The sequence below is a fragment of the Lithobates pipiens genome, unplaced genomic scaffold, assembly GCF_037356315.1.
Source record: "Lithobates pipiens isolate NorthernLeopardFrog02 unplaced genomic scaffold, aLitPip1_a1.2 Scaffold_1, whole genome shotgun sequence".
In the NCBI taxonomy this organism is placed as follows: domain Eukaryota; kingdom Metazoa; phylum Chordata; class Amphibia; order Anura; family Ranidae; genus Lithobates; species Lithobates pipiens.
This window is the reverse complement of record NW_027507685.1, coordinates 114,320,270-114,342,153: the sequence shown is the minus strand read 5'-3', so window position 1 is coordinate 114,342,153 and position 21,884 is coordinate 114,320,270. Positions and strand designations below refer to the sequence as shown.

At 47.2% G+C, this 21,884-nt stretch overlaps 2 protein-coding genes across 2 annotated transcripts in view; one reads left to right on the top strand and one right to left on the bottom strand.

Annotated features, from left to right (window-relative positions):
* LOC143966767 (testis-expressed protein 11-like) overlaps positions 1-21,362 on the top strand; it is a 67,141-nt gene extending 45,779 nt beyond the window's left edge. Inside the window, exon 9 of the mRNA XM_077474351.1 lies at positions 21,105-21,362. The gene's annotated coding sequence lies outside the window, so the exon portion shown is untranslated. The remainder of the gene's footprint in view (positions 1-21,104) is intronic.
* The window catches only part of DLG3 (discs large MAGUK scaffold protein 3), a 243,744-nt gene that overhangs the window by 5,618 nt on the left and 216,242 nt on the right, over positions 1-21,884 (bottom strand). Inside the window, 11 exon segments of the mRNA XM_077474345.1 lie at positions 3,675-3,784; positions 3,879-4,051; positions 5,254-5,355; positions 5,517-5,567; positions 5,705-5,746; positions 6,843-6,888; positions 10,205-10,292; positions 12,207-12,278; positions 14,614-14,666; positions 14,668-14,791; positions 19,078-19,192. Coding sequence (XP_077330471.1) covers positions 3,675-3,784; positions 3,879-4,051; positions 5,254-5,355; positions 5,517-5,567; positions 5,705-5,746; positions 6,843-6,888; positions 10,205-10,292; positions 12,207-12,278; positions 14,614-14,666; positions 14,668-14,791; positions 19,078-19,192 — 976 coding nt within the window.

Genomic DNA, 21,884 nt, shown 5'->3' with positions numbered 1-21,884 from the left:
TTGGTAAAAATAACCCAAATTAGTGGATATTATTTGGTCTTTGTGAAAGTTAGAGAGTCCACAAGCTGTGGTGTGAATCAAAATTGATCACATCTGATGTACTGGTGGCCTATTTCTTGCAACCCGAACAAGCCAGGAAAGTATAAAATACCCCTCAAATGACCCCTTTTTTGAAAGTAGACATTCCAAGGTATTTAGTAAGAGGAATGGTGAGCTTTTTGATGTAGTTTTTTCCAACAATTCTTTGCAAAATGAAGATTTTTTATTTTATTTCAATTTTTCCCCACAAAATTGTCATTGTAATAGGTTATTTCTCTCACGTGGCATGTGTATACCACAAATAATGCCCCAAAATAAATTCTGCTACTCCTGAGTATTACGATAGCACATGTGTGGGACTTTTCCACAACCTGGCCACATAGAGGCCCACCATACAGGGAGCACCGTCACATGTTCTAGGAGCATAAATTACACATCTAACTTGTTGACTACCCGTTACACTTTTGAAGGCCCAGGAGCACCAGGACAATGACACGTGGCACCGATATGTGGCAGTGGGGGCAGGTGGGCAGTTTATTGTGCCTCTTTTTTTTTTTACACTAACCGCTGTGAGATCTCACAGCAGTTCATCTCTCCCTCCTCACACGCTGTCTGTGAGGAGGGAGAGCGGCAATGAGAGATGATCTTTCATTGGGCACGCCGATCGTGCTGTAAACGGCCACTGTGATTGGCCGTTTACAACGATCTGTGACTGGCTGTGTCCAGGGGACACGGCCAGCACAGAACTTCCCCGATGCGTGCCCGCGGCGGCGCGCAGAGGGGAAGTAAACAGGACGACGTCCAGGGATGGCCTCCCGGCAGATAGCGTCCGTGCTGTAGCCGTCTTTTGGCTATAGCGCGGGCGCGAAGTGGTTAAGGACCGAGCCTCAGATTTGTTGTTTAAAAGTTAAAAACTTTTTTTTCTCTTGCTAGAAAATTTACTTAAGAACCCCCCCCAAACACACATGTACACAATATATATCATAAAATGGTGGTCGTTGCAATACATTCTGTCACACCATATTTGAGCAGCTGTCTTACAAGTGCACTTTTTGATAAATAAAAAAATAAGACAACAGTAATTTTTTTTATATTGTGAAAGATAATATTATGCTGAGTAAATTGATACCCAACATGTCAAACTTTCATCCTTAAAAATTTCCATAGGTGACAAACAAAAAAAAAAATTAAAAAAAATAAATCTATAGGTTGCATGGTTAGAGTTACAGAGAGGGTCCAGAGCTAGAATTATCGTTCTCGTTCTACTGATTGCGGCGATACCTCACGTGTGGTTTGAACACCGTTTTCATATGCGGGCACTACTCACGTATGCGTTTGCTTCTGCGCGCGAACTCGTCGGGACGGGGCACTTTTAACCAATTGCCTACAGGGCACTTACACACAACCTCTTCCTGCCCAGGCCATTTTTCAGCTTTCAGCGCTGTCACAATTTGAATGACAATTGCGCGGTTGCGCTACACTGTACCCAAACATTTTTTTTATCATTTTCTTCACACAAAGAGCTTTCTTTTGGTGGCATTTAATCACTGCTGGTTTTTTTTTTGTAAAAAAATAAAGACCAAAAAAATGTTTACTTTTTTTCTGTCAGTAAATTTTGTAACCAAGTAATTTTGCCTTCACTGATGTGCGCTGATGAGGTTCAAATGATGGGCACCGATAGGCTGAACTGGTGGGCATTGATGAGGAGGCACTAATGGGCACCAAGTGTGGCCTATATGTGCATATAGGCAGCACTGGTTGGAATCGCTAATGGGCACTGATTGCTACCACCGGTTGCTGGCATTGGTGGGCACCGATTTGTGACACTATAGTGTAATCAGGGCGCTGATGATCATTTCCCCCGATTACATTATTAGATGTCCCCCCCCGTGTGAAGATGCTGCCGATTGGCTCTCCATGCCACACACTATCAGTATGAAGCAAGGAGAGCCGATTACCGCTAATCTCCGTGTTTACATGTGACCGACTGATTGGACACAGCTGATCACATGGTTAAAGAGCCGCAGACGTGGCTTTTTACAGAGATTTGGGGTTGCACCATGTCCTAGCAACACGGCATGGCCGCCACGCGAGATCGGCCGTTCTGGTGCACCATCATATGACGTCATCCCAGAACAAGAGCCGTACCGCCCCACTGTCATGCAGTTAAATTTTTTTTTATAGAAGTGTAAAAAAATAAATAAAAAAAATTAAACTGTCACTTTTATTTCTATTACAACGAATGTAAACATCACTTGTAATAGAAAAAAAAAAGGGACCTCTTTAATGTGAGGTCGGGGGGGGGGGGGGGGGGGTCAAAGACCTCACATCTCATATTTACACAAAAAAATTTATTAAATGTCATTTGAAAATAAATAAATAAAATTAAAAACGTCTCTTCCCCCTCACTCATCTCCATACCAAGCCAGGAAGAGGACCCAATCACCTCCGCCGCTGCTGACGGCTCCAGTAAGCGGTGGAGGAAACTGGATCGCGGAGGGAGGAGGGCCCTCTCCCGCTGCTGATAAAAGTGATCTCGCCGCAAAATTATTATTATACAGGTTTTATATAGCGCAAACGGTTTCCGCTGCAGAGACCACTATTATCTGAAAGCAGACCGCCCGCTGAAGAGTATACCGGGGTTATGGTAGCTAGCTGCTGCCATTACGATAATCCTCTTCAAAAGAGATGTAAAAGAGCGGGCAGCCCATTACTGGTTGATCACCTCTGGGTTTATTTTTTGCTAAATATATCATATTGTTATAAAATTTAGCCCTTTACCCCAATCTGATCAGGCGAGTCCCAGGGGGCGCACGGGCAGCGCTAGACTGTCCACGTAAGCCGGAGGGCGTTGCCCAGATGAAGCTGGGCTGAAGCCACTTTCATTAGCCTGACACTATGTCGGGACCGGACAGTCTTCTTCCCTACCGGCAACCTTTTTTGGGAATCCCTGCCGTTTGGGAGGGGTGGGTAACCAGGTAACCAGGAGCATCACCCAAAACTTTCTTCATTTATGTACTATATGATGTGGTGCATCTAAAAGCAGTGGTCTCCAAACTGCAGCCCTTTGCTAGCCTTGGGGCACCATTCCTCCCAGGACTGCCAACGATGAGGACTACCAACAATGGGCAACTACCAACAATGGGGACGCTACCAACCCCCCCCCCCCCCCCCCCCCCCAAGGAGCACCATTAATAGGGCACTATTAAACCACGCCCCCCCTTCCCCCAAGGAGCACCATCAATGGGGCACTATTCCACCCCAACCCCCCCAAGAGCACCAATAACAATGTGGCACTATTCTACCCCCCCGTGCACCAGCAATGGGGCACTATTAACCCCCCCCCAGGAGCACCATCAATGGGGCACTATTAAGCCCCCTCAGAGCACCATCAACCCCACCTCAGACCACCATCAATGGGGCACTATTCCACCCACCCCAAGCAACAATGGGGCACTATTCCAATGCGCCCCACCCCCCCAGAGCACCAACAATGGGGCACTATTCCACCATTCACAGGCGCACCAACAATGGGGCACTATGTACCTTTATTTGATATGTTTAGAAACTCCCGATTGAAAGTATTTGCATTTGACAGAATTTAGGAGAGAAAGGCTTGATGAGCGGCCACTTACATGAGTGCGTCTACTGATTTTGGTTTGATAAAAATAGCGATTGGGAAGAGTTGTGCTTGCTGCAATCGTTTGATCGCATTCCCAGAGACATCCAGAATGCAATGTTTACCCTGCAAGAAAAAAAAAAAAAAGTAATGGTTAGACAGAGGAGTTCACAACCATTTGTCCGTTTGTATGAATGCCTTTTCCCCATGGTTCACTTACCCTTTCAGCCACCGCACGCACTGATTGGATGCTCGTGCCGTACAGGTTGTCATTGAACTGCCCGGCCTCTATGAATTTGTTATCTTGGATGTCCTTCTCCATCTGCTCCCGGGAAGAAACAAAGTGATAGTCCTGACCGTCCATCTCGTTCTCCCGCCGGGGCCGTGTAGTGTCTGCAGAGAGAGACTCTATAAGAATGGGGGGATGTGATGAGTGAGGGACTGGGGTACAGATGTGCTATGAAAGTTTACATCTCCCTGCCTGCGGTTCATGGAGGACAACCACTTAGGGGACACCCCCACAAGTAAAAAAAAAAAAAAAAAACAGTATTTATTGCTAGAATGCTAGAAAATTACGTAGAACCCCCACACATTATACAGGAAAAAAAATAATGTATATATCAGAGAATAAAGTGCAAGCGGCAATTGTTGCAAAGTTTTAGGTCACACGGTATTTGCACAGCGGTCAAATGGTGCAGGACTCGATTCCAGTGCAAACCAAACAAAAAAGGTCCTTTTGGTGCGAATGCGATGTGAATTCAGCTATGCAGATTGTATGGCTGAATTCGCATTAACATAGACATTGCATGTGATCTGCACAGCACTGCAAATCACATGAGATGAGTGTGAACCCAGCAAAGAAATAAAAAAAATAAAAAAAAAATTCAGAAACTGGTTTAGATCTAGAATGGGTCTGACATACCCATTTGGTACTGTGAAAAGGTTTAAATAAAACCCCAATCCCTGCTCTTGCATGAAATCCACCAAGATAATTTGTTTGAGACAAAAGATGGTCCAATGCTTAAAAAAGACTTTTCCTCTGGAATCTGAGAAAAATTAGGACTTTCGGAACTCAAGCTTATACCCTAGAGCAGTGATGGCGAAGCTTGGCACCCCAGATGTTTCTGAACTACATTTCCCATGATGCTCACCTACACTGCAGAGTGCATGTTCATGGGAAATTTAGTTCAAAAACATCTGGGTTGTCAAGGTTCACCATCACTTCCCTAGAGCCTATGGCACCTGGTATTCCCTAGTGGTCCCCCATCCAGGTACTGACCAGGCTCAGCCCTGCTTAGTAGCCTCTGAGATCAGACGAAATTGGGCGCTTTCAAGGTGAAGCCCCCCCCCCCCCCACTTCGTGCAGAGCCCGCCAGGAAGTCGTCCTAGTGCTAATCGCAGGAGGCGAGACATTTCTTGATCTCTGCAGCCGCGGATCAGGAAAATGTCTCACTGCCTGTGATTAGCGCTGTGCCGACTTCCTGGCCGGGGCTCTACACGTGCGGGTTGCGAACATGACTGAGCTCATCCCTACGCCCCGGTATTTAACGGAAAACAAAACAACGCAATTGGTTAAACAAAATCCATAGACTCACGTGGGACACAAGATCCAAATTTGTGGGGGAACTCTGAGATGAGGTCGTCGTTTACCCGATCTTTCAGGGGGCCCAGGATGATGACAGGTCTGGCGTAATGAACTAAAAAAAATAAATAAATAAAAAGGAAAGAATTTAAATTCAACCCGTCAGGACAGCAGATTTTAAAAGAAAAAAAAACAAACATAACAATATTGACAAATAACAGAACTTGATCAGAACAGAAGACGATTAATATTCGCCCTGTATATGGAGATACTTACTCTCTTGTCGGATTACGGGCTCATAGGATAGAATAGTGTCTTCCTGCCCCTCTGTAAAGGAAAAAAAAAAAAAAAAAAAAAAAAAAAAAGAGGACACGGGATAAAAGGAATGAATGAAGAGAGAAGCAACAAAGAAGCAAATAAAAAAAAAAAAAAAAGAAGGAAACATCGAACAAGAGGCGACTTACTGGAGCTGCTCTCACTGTCACTGGTGTTTGATGTCACGGCCTCTGCAAGATAACAAAATTACCTCAGTAGGTGGTAGCCGGGGCAATCACTGACACACCACATCAAGGGCTGGGGGGTCATATGTCACACACACACACACACACACACACTCAGCAGTACAGGCACCAAGGCGCAGCGATTCCCCTCTCATTACCAACACAGTGAAATTGTGATGGAAAAACAGACTGGACATGCCATCTGGCTGCATAACCAGCCCAGGTTTCTGGAGGGAAAGCACCATGCCTGAGCTGCATGTACTGCATGGCTTACTCATATGGTTAATAAAATAAAAATAAAAAGCAACATGAAATCCCAACAGAAAATTCAGTATAAAATCAGCTAAATACATTCCAGATGCATCAAAACAAAAAAAAAAAAAAATAAATAAAAAAAAAAAACACACACCACACACACACTGTATGAAGCTTAGTTGGTTTCTTTAGCCAAAGCCTAGCTAGAAAAGTGGGTCCCTTGTCAGCATGCTAAAGAGAAGGGTCTTTGTCCAACACACCTTCTGCCAAGTCAGAGCTATAGCCAATCACAAAGCAGAATGAGATTAACTGATTTTAGGCCCCTGCTTCCTATGTGGAAGCAGTGGCCTCCCTGCAAAGGTCCAACACGCCCCCTGCCGAAGAGCAATAAACTCTCAAATCATAACTCATTCTGCCTTCTGATTGGCGAGCTATAGCTCAGTGAAGGGCGTTTTGGACCTCTGTAAAGGGACTACTGTTTCCACTCAGAGAGCAAAGGCCCTTTTGTGCAGAATGCTGGCCGGGGACAGGCTTTTCTACTCATGCTGTGGCTGCTTAAAAAAAAATATATATATTATATATATATATATATATAAAATCAACCATAAGACTTGAAGCATATTTACTTTTGATACGGATGGAATATATTTAGGTGATAAATACTTCTGCAGAAATCCAGACAGTAGTGACCCCAATGTCCATTAACGTTACAAGGGGAAGAGACATGCTACGAAGTGGGGGACGGGCTTTCCTGCCCACATCCCGACAGGACAAAGTTCAAGCAGACAACCATGGTGTAAGATGAGCGTCCCATCAACCCCCCCCCCCCCCATACTGAGGGACTTACTCAGACTCTTTGATCCATAATAATCGTCACTTAAGCCCGGGAAATCCTGATATTACCGAGACAGAAGAGAAGAGAAAGATAGACAGTGAGAGACAGCCAACCAGAGACCAGGAAGAGGAACAGAAATGTCACCCCCTCAAACACCCAAATTTAATATAGTACAGGAGGGGAGGGCGGGGGTGGAGTAGCGGGGAATTTAGATGTTTTTACAATTATACACCATGGAATGGAGAGGATAAAAAAATAATAATAAAAAGAACACAGAAAAGCAGTGCTGAAAATTAAAATGAAACCTCCCCACCTGAGGTAAACAGATTTCTAAGCGAATGGACCCCACTGGCATCATTTAGCCAAATTCCTAAAAGCTAGAAGGCAGTACATTGGTATCTGTGCAGAGATCTGTGCAATTCGGCCACCCTATTACACCGCGCACAGGTACATAAAGATGGCCTAGGCCAGTGAACCTTGGCGCCCCAGATGTTTTGGAAATACATTTCCCATAATGTTCAACTATACTGCAGAGTGCATGAGCATCATGGGAAATTTAGTTCCAAAACATCTGGTGTGCCAAAGTTCTCCATCACTGGCATAGGCTATAAGAAGATTGCTAAGACCCTGAAACTGAGCTGCAGCACGGTGGCCAAGACCATACAGCAGTATAACAAGACAGGTTCCACTCAGAACAGGCCTTGTCATAGTCCAAAGAAGTTGAGGTCACGTGCTCAGCGTCATATCCAGAGGTTGTCTTGGGAAACAGACGTATGAATGCTGCCAGCATTGCTGCAGAGGTTGTAGGGGTGGGGGTGGGGTCAGCCTGTCAGTGCTTAGACCATACGCTGCACACTGCATCCAATTGGTGTGCATGGCTGTCGTTACAGAAGGAAGCCTCTTCTAAAGATGATGCACAAGAAAGACCGCAAACAGTTTGCTGAAGACAAGCAGACTAAGGACATGGATTACTGGAACCATGTCCTGTGGTCTGATGAGACCAGGATAAACGTATTTGGTGTCAGATGGTGACAAGTGTGTGGGGACAACCAGGTGAGGAGGACAAAGACAAGTGTGTCTTGTCTACAGTCAAGCATGGTGGTGGGAGTGTCATAGTCTGGGGCTGCATGAGTGCTGCCGGTACTGGGGGGGGGGTGCTACAGATCGTTGAGGGAACCATGAAGGCCAACATGTACTGTGACATACTGAAGCAGAGCATTATCCCCTCCCTCCAGAGACTGGGCTGCAGGGGAGTATTCCAACATAACTACCCCAAACACACCTCCAAGACCACCACTGCCTTGCTAAAGAAGCTGATGGTAAAGGTGATGGACTGGCCAAGCATATCTCCAGACCTAAACTCTATTGATCATCTGTGGGACATCCTCAAATGGAAGGTGGAGGAGCGCAAGGTCTCCAACATCCACCAGCTCCGTGATGTCGTCATGGAGGAGGGGAAGAGGACTCCAGTGGCAACCTGTGAAGCTCTGGTGACCTCCATGCCCAAGAGAGTTAAGGCAGTGCTGGAAAATAATGATGGCCACACGAAATATCGACACTTTGGGGTGTACTGACTTTTGTTACCAGCGGTTTAGACATTAATGGCTGTGTGTTGAGTAATTTTGAGGGGACAGCAAATTTACACAAGCTGTACACTCACTACCTTACATTGTAGACAAGTGTCATTTCTTCAGTGTTGTCACATGAAAAGATAGAAGAAAAGATTTACACAAATGTGACTGAGGGGTGTACTTACTTTTGTAAGATACTGAGAGAACAATATATATATATAATTCTCTCAGTATCTCACAAAAGTGAGTACACCCCTCAGTCACATTTCTGTAAATCTTTTCATGTGACAACACTGAAGAACTGACACACATACACACAAAAAAAAAATATATATATATATATATATATTATATATACACATATATACTGCAGGTTTCAGGATCAAACTTTCATTTCTTCTCCCAGTCGTCCTCAATTATGACGGAGGGGTGATCCTATCTGTGTAATGGGGAGGACGTGATCTTCTCCGCCCCCCCCCCCCCCCTCCCCCCATTACTACCCATTCCCACAGATCAGAAGACCAGTTCTAGAAACCAATTATGAGAATTGGTCTGCCCAATATAAAAAGACAAAACATTACAGCGCTAAAGGCGGAGGTGGCCTGGGGAGGACTGGTTGTGGTCTCTACCCGTCCACAGTATGATCCTCTCAGATGTTAACCACTTCACCTCCGGAAGATTGTTGGGAAGATTTCCCCCTTCCCGACAATATTTAACTTTCTGCTATAAAACAAATAATAAAAAAAAACAAATTGTCTTCATAAATCTAGGCCAATATGTATTGAGGATCAAACCACTGTTCTGCCTGTGTACATCGAGTCCGCAGTAACCGCCGCGTGTGATCATTGGGAGCTGCGGCGAACACGAGTGCGCCCTACCCTGAAGACCCAGATCACACACACAGACACAGTATAAATCTGGCGCACACTTGCTGGCCTGTAGCAGTAAAACGGCTATGGGGCGGACCTGAAGTGGTCAAATATGATACATGATATTAAAAAACGGGAACAAGTATCCAAATATACAGAAATGTAAAAGCAAATTTACAAATCGACAAAGTGATACAATTTGATAAATATTTGTTAAAATACAATTTCCCTAGAGATAGAACAAGCTGATTCAGGTTTTTTGTTTGTTTTATATTTGTGTATATTTGCAGAGATATGGCCTCCAGCACCCCTCCCCCACACTGTGAGCAACAAAATAGCGAAGCTCTTAAGGGAAAAATGCCCCTTACATGGGTGGTTAGTAGAACGAGTGATGGTCAGAATGCAGACAGCTGGATGAGGTCAATGTACTGGAGCTGGCCTTGCCAAGTGGCATTTACTATTGAGGCACCATCAAATTAGAGGTGCATCAGCCACAGCTCATGGAACCCTTAAGCAACCTCTGGATGGTGTAGGGCAGCCATTCTCTACCAGGGTTCCTCCAGGAGATTGCTAAGGGTTCAATGAGCTTTGGACGGTGTAAAACAGCCATTCTCTACCAAATTTAACGGAACCCTTAGCAACCTCTGTAGAAATGCTGGTAGAGAATGGCTGCTCGAAACCACTCTCAGCTCATGGAACCCTAAGCAACCTCTGCAGGGACCCTGGTAGAGAATGGCTGCTGGAAATGATCCACAGCCCTACACCAGAGTATTGATACACCATGGACTGCTCGATCTGCAAGGACCTCAAACATTCGACTTGCTGTGTCTCTTCTGGCAAGCCAACCCTATTGCTCTACAAATGTGTCACTCGCTCCTCTCTCACTAGTCTAGTATAAAGTTTGAGGAAAACTGTGACCTCTCCTCTTACTTACGTGCGTTGTTGGTCTCTGGAACAAGGCTCTTGTAAAACGGAAACTTGCGGGACAGCCGGAAACTCTTTTTACGCTTGGATTTGATGGACTGCGGTAGATGGCGGAAGGCACAGAGAAATGGGCAACGGGGGACAACGCCACAAATGTAGAAATGAAGAAAGCGATGGAGGAGGGAAAAAAAAAAAAGAAAAGGAAACAAACCACAACATGGGTTTACAAGGCATGCAAAACAAAAAAAAAAAAAAAAAAAACATAACCGGAGAGTGTGATGAACGGAGAGGCCAAGGATTAACATGAAATGTGGGACAACTTTAACAAGCGTGATCAGCGGCAGATCAACTACATCCCACCTGTTGGAGGCTATACATTGTTACATTCCTCAGATAATCCCTATTGCTCCCTGAGCTGTGATCCTCATCAAGGGGCTCCGATAGATTTCTCCACTCCTCCCTCCATATTGTACAGTAGAAGGATGAAAACACCGGCCGTCAATGAGATTTGGCACAATCTGCATTTCACGTTTTTAGCAGTATTATGACAACACTGACATCACCAGGGGATTATACACTGTGTTGCTATGGGTAACCGTATTACATATACACTGATCAGCCACAACCTTGTGAATACCACTGATTATCTGGACATCTGAAAGGGGGTGGCAGCAAGGGAACATCTTGTCCCTCGAAGTTGCCGTTCATGACAATTTGTTGTGTATGGGGGATGAGTAGCCACAGACTGGTCAGGGGGTCCATAATGACCCGTGTCCACAGCCGAAAGCGCCTACAAATGGGCATGGGAGCATCAGAACTGGACCAAGAAATGGAAAAAGGTGGCCTGGTCCGACGAACCCAAGAAAGGTTTCAGGAACACAGCAAGTTTGAGGTGCCGATTTGGTCTCCAAATTCTCCATCCAATCGAGCATCTGTGGGATTTTCCGCTCAAAACAAATACGATCCATGAAGGCCCCACCTCCTAACTTAACCTAACAGGATTTAAGGATCTGCTGCTGATGGCTACAGAACTGGAACATGGAGCAGTGGAAGGTGGCGGCCTGGTCTGATGAATCACGTGGATGGGCCGGGTGCTTACTTACCTTGGGGAAGAGATGGGATGCAGTATGGGGGGGGGGGGGAGAAGCCGGCGGAGGCAGTTTAATGCTTTGACCAATGATCTGCTGAGACACACCTTGGCTCCCGCAATTTAGAAGGATGTGACACGTACCACCTACCCAAAGATTGTTAATGACAGAGTCCACCTCATCATGAAAAACGGTATTCCCTGATGGCAGTGGCCTCTTTCAGCAGGATAATACGTACTGCCACACTGCAAATATGGTTCAAGAATGATTTGAGGAACACAACTAAGAGTGCGAGGTGTGGACTTCGGCCTTCAAATTTTAATCAACTGTGGGATGTGCTGAAGAAGCAAATCCGATCCATGGAAGCCCACCTCACAGGTCCTAAAGGATCTGCTACCGACTGCTTGGTGCTAGATAACACAGCATACCTTTAGAGGTCTAATGGGGTTCATGCATCAACCAAGTCGGGGAAAGGGGGACCTACTCCATATTAGGTGGGTGGTCATAAAGGTTAAGGCTGATCGGTGTAGATTTCTGATTTGCATGTTCACGGTCACTAGGTCATTCGGCAGAAGGGACCCGGTGAGGCTTCATTTACCAATTACTGTGAAAAATCCTCTTTGGAGTGCCGGTGACTTTTCCTCCTTTCACTGTAGTTTTCTATGGTGCCATCTATTGCACCCTCTTGCTACATCGGTCAACAAGAAAAAAGACCTGTGACTGGAGCCTGAAGGAGTTCAGTATCGGGGCGGCATTTGCTGGAGCGGCAGTGACCGCAGTTACTATGGCACAGTTACCCGCTAACATGTGACTACAAAACATTTTCTGTTCCTCTGTGAATATCCCCCCCCCCCCCCCGCCGCCCCCCATACCCGGGCAGCCCAGAAATGCATTCTCTCTCAGCGTGGTGGTTCCTATACTCACTCTGTTGGACTCCAAGCCGAGCGGCCGTGGAATTTGACAGTTTTCAGTCTCGCTCGCTCCTTTTTCTCAACCCTGAAAAACAACAAGCGGACAATTAGGAGTACGTAGTGGCCTGCGAGAACACAAGAATGAAATGTGACAAATCACAGCCCGCGGTCAGCTGATGTCACAGAGCCAGTGAAGTCTGGGGGAAAGATTGTGACCATATGGTCAGGATACACCCAGGAGCATAAACGTTGAGCTGTGTGTGTGTGATCCAGGGGGAGAGGGGCAGAGCATTGTGGTGTGCGTGTATATAAGGCAGCAGTGTGATCCAGGGGGAGAGGGGCAGAGCATTGTGTGGGCGTGTATATAAGGCAGCAGTGTGATCCAGGGAGAGGGGCAGAGCATTGTGTGGGCGTGTATATAAGGCAGCAGTGTGATCCAGGGGGAGAGGGGCAGAGCATTGTGTGCGCGTGTATATAAGGCAGCAGTGTGATCCAGGGGGGAGAGGGGCAGAGCATTGTGTGCGCGTGTATATAAGGCAGCAGTGTGATCCAGGGGGGAGAGGGGCAGAGCATTGTGTGCGCGTGTATATAAGGCAGCAGTGTGATCCAGGGGGAGAGGGGCAGAGCATTGTGTGCGCGTGTATATAAGGCAGCAGTGTGATCCAGGGGGGAGAGGGGCAGAGCATTGTGTGCGCGTGTATATAAGGCAGCAGTGTGATCCAGGGGGAGAGGGGCAGAGCATTGTGTGCGCGTGTATATAAGGCAGCAGTGTGATCCAGGGGGGAGAGGGGCAGAGCATTGTGTGCGCGTGTATATAAGGCAGCAGTGTGATCCAGGGGGGAGAGGGGCAGAGCATTGTGTGCGCGTGTATATAAGGCAGCAGTGTGATCCAGGGGGGAGAGGGGCAGAGCATTGTGTGCGCGTGTATATAAGGCAGCAGTGTGATCCAGGGGGGAGAGGGGCAGAGCATTGTGTGCGCGTGTATATAAGGCAGCAGTGTGATCCAGGGGGGAGAGGGGCAGAGCATTGTGTGCGCGTGTATATAAGGCAGCAGTGTGATCCAGGGGGGAGAGGGGCAGAGCATTGTGTGCGCGTGTATATAAGGCAGCAGTGTGATCCAGGGGGGAGAGGGGCAGAGCATTGTGTGCGCGTGTATATAAGGCAGCAGTGTGATCCATGGGGAGAGGGGCAGAGCATTGTGTGCGCGTGTATATAAGGAAGCAGTGTGATCCAGGGGGATAGGGGCAGAGCATTGTGTGGGCGTGTATATAAGGCAGCAGTGTGATCCAGGGGGAGAGGGGCAGAGCATTGTGTGTGCATGTATATAAGGCAGCAGTGTGATCCAGGGGGAGAGGGGCAGAGCATTGTGTGCGCGTGTATATAAGGAAGCAGTGTGATCCAGGGGGAGAGGGGCAGAGCATTGTGTGCGCGTGTATATAAGGCAGCAGTGTGATCCAGGGGTGAGGGGCAGAGCATTGTGTGCGTGTATAAGGCAGTAGTGTGATCCAGAGGGGAGGGGCAGAGCATCATGTGCGTGTATAAGGCAGCAGTGTGATCCAGGGATAGAGGGGCAGAGCATTGTGTGTATAAGGCAGCAGTGTGATCCAGGAGGTAGGTGGACAGAGGCGGCGGAGCATTGTGTGTATAAGGCAGCAGTGGGGGGGGGGGGGGGGGGACGGGACACGGACGGAGAGGAGGAGCATTGTGTGCATATAAGGCAGCAGTGTGATCCAGGGGAGAGGGGGGCATTGGGCCAGAGAATTGTCAAGTAACCACAACAGGCCTATTTTTCATTTACTTTGCACAGCAGCTTTAAAGCAATATGAGCTATTTTATCTAAGGGAAGTTCCCAAAACATGGCCCGCTGGGGGAACTTGAGGACTGAGGTTGAGAACCACTGGTCTAATGCATTGTGAAATTCAGGTTTGTGGTCCACGGGATTCAAAATTATGAGTTTAGCGGTCTTGGAGGTTGGCAACCACCGAGAAAAATAGCAACAGTAAGAAAGGACAGAATATATTATCAGCTCACAAGGTTTCTGGCAGGATCAACAGGTTTTTTTGGCACTGTACAGATATAAAAAAAAGAAAAAAAAAAAACACACACACATATTCAATGGTATATTTAACAGATGAAAAGGGGGAAAGTTTGCGGTAGTTTAGGAAGTTAGACTGGGACGGTCACATTTTAATGCCCCCTCTCAGGCTCTGAGGTTACCCGCATTACCCGTGTAGCTCTTATACACAACTAGAACATTGCTAAAATCCAGGATAGGGCGATGTCTGGTCACATGACTTCAGATCACTAAATAAAAAAAGTTTTATGTACAGTGATCCTCACCACAAAGGCCTACAGGTTTATGCAGGGAGCGCTACTGAGCATGCACACCTGACTCCGCATCAGATAAAATCCCTTTTTACCTCTTTTTACTGGGGATGACACCGATCTGCTCGCTCTCCCCGTGCGGAGTGACTTAGTCTGGCCTGCCACCATTCGTCATCGGAGGCATTGATCACATGCAGGATGTCCCCGTAGGAGAAGCTCAGGCCCTGGCTCGGTAGGCAGCTGTCCCGGGAGCGATCGTAGTCAAAGAGCGCCCTGTTTAAAAAGAAGAAGAAGAGGATCGACAGAAAAATTGTAAGAATTAGCAAATACCCGGCCGCATATTTTATTGTCGTATTTCTCTCCCTACACTAAACACAGATTAAACCAGATTAACCAGTTCAAAGAAAAACAAAAAAGCAATGATAAAATGTAAAACCCGCATAAAAAAAAAAAAAAAAAAAAAAAATTGCAACAATGACACACAAACAAGTAATTTTTCCCTATATTAAACGGGTGCTCTACGATCCCTGCTTCACATGAGTGCGGCTTTGAAGTCGTGTTATTTCAGAGCCCAGTGCGGTTTCATGTGCATCTTGCTGACGTCTGTGCGACTTCATTTAACAGATGTCAATGCAGTCGCACTGAAACCTTTTTTTCTGAGTCGCAGCGATCTCAATGGTTCCATTGTCACAAACGAGGTGCGACTCGAACTGTCAAGTGACACCGGGGTGAACAAGGGTTTAAGGTTAAAATTTTTACCAGCATCTCCTCTGTTCCTCTCGGCTCAAACATTTTACATATATTACAGCATAATTCACATCTCACATTATTTTCCCTTTATAATCTGTACCCCCCTCCCCCCGCTCGGCAATTTATGATTCAGGATGGATTTTTACATGGAAATGCTTTAAAAAAATAAAAATCAAAAAAATAATCCTTCTTGCCCTCACCCTCCAGTGCTCTATGCTAGCAGAGCCAACAGCCACCCCCTCACAAAGGCTTGCATAGCAGAGAAGAAGAGCGGGGCACATCTGGTCACAGACCACGAGTCTCACCAGATTTGGTGATGTCACTACTGTGGCTTCTCCTTGCTGGAGAGGAAGCTGTACCTGAAGATTGGCAGGTGCTTCCTCCACCATTACCCCACCAGTTATTAGATCAAAAAGGGGGCAAGCTCTGACATGAGAAAGCAAAGCCTTGCTCCTCTACCAAGATGGCCGCTGACACACACACAGTGCATAACAAGGCATGGCGATTCAGTAATGGGAAGAAGAGCAGCTTCAGGGAATACTGGTGACTAGCTCTTTGTGACCTGCTAAAGTACAGGGTTTAGGCCATTTTTAAAGGATAAATTCATTTTTCCAGAAAATAAATGCACATATTTTTTGCAGAAAAAAAAATATATATTTTTTTTTTCGCCTGCAGGGAGCTGGAAGGCATTGCACCCATGATCAGTGGATGAGGGGTGCTTCTGCAGACAAGCCCTGTTGCTTTCTGCCCCATACCTTCATACAGGATGTCTGCTTGAAAGTAGAAGGGCTTGTGAGTGAACTGCAAGACACCTCTTCTGTGAAAGACACTCTTCTCTCCAGTGCTTCTTTTCTTCCTCCCCAAGAAGCAAGGCTTGGAGCTGCCGAGAATGGAGCTGCGCCCAAGTCACTGCCGGTATACAAGAGGTCATGAGACCCAGCAGTCTCATGATATACCTCAGGGAGGCTTCCCCCCCTTCGAGGAGGGTGATAACTGCACCCTGGACTTTCGCTACCTTTTCTGCTGGTAAGAACACCTTCTGTGCCTGTGAGTCTATCAGGTAGCCCAGATAAAGCTTGGACTGAGGTGGAGTCAGCGAGCACTTTTCCCGGCTGACCATCCAACCCAAGGTCTCCAGGGTACATAGCACCTTGTCCCTGTCTATCAAAGTCTGCGCCTGATCCACACTGTAGACCAGAAAATCGTCCAGGTAGGTCCAACTGACTGACTGGCACCGGAGCAATAACGTCTTGCTCTGCCAGCTCTTGTTTACTTTCCAGCAGACCCTCCGCCTTGGTATGGTCCCTGGGGAGAAAGGTGACAAGAAAATTCTGTGGAGGGGACAGCTGAAACTCTAGTCTGTACCCCTCTCTTAAGACGCTTAAAATGTATGGACTCTGCGTAACCTTCTCCCACTCGGAAAGGAACCTGCAGAGCCTTGCGCCTACCTTTACGGTAGCGTCATTTTGCTTCCTTATGGGAAGAACCGGAAAAAAGGACCGCACTCTTTTCCTTTCCCTTCCCAAGACCCCACTTCTTCCTCTGGTCACTTCTCCCCTTATGTTGACCTTTTGACTGGGGGCCACCAGGAATTTCTTTCCCTTCTCTGTGGACCGGGAGAGGACCTGATCCAAACCTGAACCAAAGAGCAGGGAGCCCTCAAAAGGAAATCCCGCACAGACGCGACTTAGAGGTGAAGTCCACGTCCCAGGTCTTTACCCATAGGGCCCTCCTAGCGGAGTTTAGAAGTGTCGCTGACTTAGCTGTGGTTCTGACAGTCTCCACCGCTGCGTCTGCCACATATGCTACTGCTCTGCTAATTACCTCCAGCAAGTCTACAATCTCTTTATCCTCTTTGCTACGCGAGACATGTTCCATTAACCTGCCAAGCCACGCGTCTGCATTTCTGGCTACACAGGCCGAAGCTAGGGCAGGAGCCATTGCCGCCGCATTTGCCTCCCAAGCCCTCCTGAGTAAAATCTCAGACTTCTTGTCCATCTGGTCCTGAATACTTCCTGAATCCTCAAAGGACAGATCGGACCTTTTGGACACCTGTGCTAGGGCTGCGTCCAAGCGAGGAGTCTTAAACTTTTCTTCCTCCTCGTCCTTAAAAGGGCACCTTCTCTTCAGGGCCTTTAGCCTAAGAAGCTTACGCTCAGGCTCTTTCCATTCCCTGAGGATTATATCCTTTAGGGACTGGTGAACAGGAAAGGTTCTGGCCTGTAACTTCCCTAGGCCTCTATACACTCTATCCTGGGCTGATACCTGAGCAGAGGGTACTTGTATATCCTCTGAGGCATAAATGGCCTTTAATAAGCCCTCCATGTCGTCCGCCGAGAACAAGAGACCCCCAGGCTTAGCCTCCCCCTGGCTATCCTGGTCCGAATCCTCCTCCCCAGTACTGAAGTCTGGGACCTGACCTTCCTCCACCTCAGATAGAAAGGAGACCTGGCCCTGGGAACCTTCCGTGTAAGACGTGGATAAGTCTTCCTGTGAGAGAGGGGTCTCTCTACCAGAGGGGCCCTCATCCCGACCCTTCTCCAGTGTGGTCCGGAAAGGACTGGAGAGTGGCTAACATTTCTGACTGCAAAGCACGACACTCCCTCACTACCTGAGCGGTCTCCTTGCCTGCGAGCTTAAAATCGCACTTATCAGAAAATGGCTTGCTGTGGTCTTGTGGTAGTTTAGAGTTACAATACCCACAGCGCCTGGACTTAGATGTAGCCTTTCCCTTGGACCTACTGGCTGACCCCTGGGCAGAGCCTTCGGTCCCTGGAGACAATAAAAAATAAATAAATAAACAAAAACACATACAGTTAGCTACTCATGTCCTAAAGGAGAAGATCACCCCTTGGAGGTCCCCTTAGCATCCGACCTCACTTGAGACTACCGCAGACCCCCTGACTGCTGAGTCTCAAAGCCTGGGGAAAGATTTAAAGGAGAAAAGTCCCAGACCCCTCCAGTTAAAAATAAAAAATGCAGAAACTTGGTTTCGCTGCCACTTGTGGGAAACGCAATCAAGAACTGAGGGAAGGGTGGGAACTTTTAAACTTGTCGATTGTGTTTCCTGTCAGGTGGACCAGTCATCTCTCAGGTGTGCCGTCCTGGAAGATGACTGGAGAAAAGCTGTTTTTTTTTTTCTCCCTTGCATGTCCCCTTCAGATCTACAGCGATTGCACTTAAAAGTGCACTTGTAGTGCAAAGTGGATTTGCCTCTCGTAAATAACCCCCAAGAGAATTACCAAAAAATAAATAAAAATTATATATATTTTAATTATACACAACCACCGGCTGGAGCGCTCGTCCCCGTCGCTGGACAGAGCGGGTTCAGGTAAGTAAAAGAAAGCATAGGACGCAAACCTCCAGGGTTTGCAACCCCTTTAAAAACGAAGTCCTCCAGCGACACGTCGTCTCTGCTGACAGGGCTTCCATCTTCACCAGATCTTCCCTTCCGTGTTCGTGGGCTCTGGTGGTGTGAATGGCAGCGCCACAATAATGTCAGTGCCGTGCAAGCATGCGGGGGAAGCCACAGCCATGGCGCAGAGCTCTGAAGTGACAGCATGGGGAGTCCTCATTTCAGAGCGCATGGGGCCAGTGACATCACCGGTTGCCGCTTGCTTGATTATTTTACCTCCAGATAAGCCTCATTATAAGCTTACCTGAAGACAAAACTAGCATAAAAGTTGGGCACAGACTGCAGTTCCTCTTTAATTTCCTCAGCAAATCTTTTTGCACATTACGATACAAAGTTACCTGGGAGACTCGCAAATCATAAATAAAATAAAAATATAAAGCTGCGATGAGCGTACCGGACGTAGAGTGACCTCTTCTCACTGGTGCGCAAAGAGCCTGATCCGGAGCTCATACTGCTGTTCATCATCTGCTCTCTCAAGTCATGGATCTTTGACTCAAACCGGCTGTACTCTGTAAGGGGAGAAAACAAGAAAGCTGATATACAAATTACTGCCAATCTATCCACGTAAAGCAGACCATGCAAGGTTCAGCTAGTTATCTGTAGCACTCATCTTCCCTGCCCTGGTAGACAAGTTCTAATTATAACACATTACCTTGACACCCCCCGCTATCATATTACACGGCCTCCTGATGGGATCCTGAGAGAGCCGAGGATCCCGAATCCCACTCCAGTGCTATCCAGGGGGAATCTGGCTGGGAGGAGCGGGATCTTCAGCTCTCCCAGGATCCCACAACGAGGCCAAGTGATGTCATACCTAAGCAAGGGCTACCGATTCCAACATGGGGAGGGTAGGTAACTTTTCCTCCTAATCCTTCAGGCCGGGTTCACAGCAGGGTTTTGGGGGGCGGCCTCAGTAGGGTAAAAATTTGTGGCAGTAGTTTATATTTTTCATTTTTTGGACAAATTTATTTTTTCTTTTTTACAATGTTTCTTTAATTTTTTTTTATGAGCCCAGTTGTGGGGCTTTGGTGAAATATTAGGGGTCTAAACAGACCTCTGATGTCTCACTTTTGAGATAGTCCCTTTTTTTTCCTGGAGGACAGAGACTCCAAGTCCCTTTCTCTGCAGCCTCAGCTGCAGTGGACAGGGAATGAATAGGAAAGTGCTCTGTGCTGAGCAGCTTCCTGTTCCTTCACAAACTGAAGCATAGTAAACAGTTTACTATGCATCTGTTGCGAATGAACACAGTGATCGATCGGCATTGGTTCAGTAAAGGAAGAGGCCGATAAATTACATATTTACGGGCCTCTTCTCCGCTATCCATTCTGAAATGATGGGGGGGGGGGGGGGGCAGAGGAGCATAAAGGGGGAGCGGGGCAACAGAAAGAAGAAGAGGGACAGGAGGGGGTGGCATATATTGGTACTGATCCCCTGCAGTCTATAAAAAGGTAAGAAGACCTGGAATTTGCTTTCACCGTACCAATCGTAAAGTCCAGATACAGAGATATATACACAACGCTGTATATAGGAAGGCCGATTGTTTCCTCAGAGCAAACATCTGCTGCTGAGAAGAGTGGCCACTCCCTAACATTCCACCTCATACAATATAAATGCTGTCTTCTCCATCATAAAAAGCTTTTATTAAAAGGGCATTTAATAGGCAGAGAGAGGAGGAGAGTCTGCGGAGAGACGTACCCAAGAGCAAGGGAATCTTCTCATTACCATACATGGGCCACTATAAACACACACACAGCAAGCGCTGCGGGGCCCCTACACGTTTACATTACCGGCAGGCGCTGCTTATGGCAGCGCAACATAAAAACTAACAATCGCTGAGAGTCCACAAAATCCCAGAGAGGATCTCCTGTACAGTCCGTTATACCCAATGTGACACCAGACGGCACAACGCCTTCATAGACCGACTAATACCGTACTGTCCACCATTCGATCGGGAGGGGGGGGGGGCAAATCCACCTATTCTATAAATGCACATTCTGCCGCTTTCAATATTATTCTACCTATATGAATTTATCATCATCTTATATTTTTTTTATTCATTTTATTGCTACAGGTCTAGTCTGCCCACTACTGTACCGTCGGGTGACTGTGCCCCCTTCCTCCCATGTAGAGGGGGGGGGGGGGGGTGTGGACCTAAGTGTGACCTCTCGTAAGGTGTTCTGTGGCCCCGGCCCATCCCTGTCTGCGGCACCTGTGGAGCAATTCGGAGTCCTGGCTGGTTAACTGAAGGGGTCCTTTTTCTTTTTGTTTTAGTTTCATTTCCCTTCGCTTTTAATGAGAAGCATGTGGAAATAAATTTTGTTGTTGTTCGGATGCATTTATGGGGTAATTATACCTATGTATATAATGTTAAGATGCCGAATATTGTATGTAGAGAATAATTGTTATATATTTTCCTAGCAGCATGTCCCTCTGAGGAAGACCCCAGTGTGGGTTGAAACGCGTCAGACTACCTATACTTCACATCTTTGAATTGTACTATTTGATGTGGATTTGTAAATGCTGTTTTGACAAATGTGTATCTGCTTCTCCTTTTTAATAAGCTCATGTTTTTACTGCTATGTAAAGGGTGGTTTTGTTTGTCCTATTTTGAATAAATACAATTTTTCTATCATCACCTAAAAACCCCTTTTTTGGGGAGCCTTTTCCATTTAATATTTGTTTGGGGTGAGCAGCGCTCTCAAATCCTTTCCTCTTTCCTTGACTTGTTTAACCCTTTCCCTGTCGCATGGGGACAAGAATGTTTTGGTGACGGGTTCTCTTCTGAAACGAATGAAGTGCAGACTGCGCCCCATTACCTTCATGTCATTATCAGGAAGGGGAGATAGGTAAACGGATGTTCTCATCTCCCTCCCTTCTACCTGCTGGTCCCAGGGTCCTCCAATGGGTGTGCAGAGCCCGTGAAAACAAGGTGGGGGGTGAGTGGAACTTAGATGGATCACTTCAATCTGACAGTTGGCTTGTCAGATTACCAAACACAGCAAAGTGAACGCAGCGCGGGAGGGGGGGGAGCGCAACCCGCCCCAGCGCGGGAGGGGGGGGGGGGGGAGAGCGCGCAACCCGCCCCGGAGCGGGGGGGGGGGAGCGCAACCCGCCCCGGAGCGGGGGGGGGGGGAGCGCAACCCGCCCCGGAGCGGGAGGGGGGGGGAGCGCAACCCGCCCCGGAGCGGGAGGGGGGGGAGC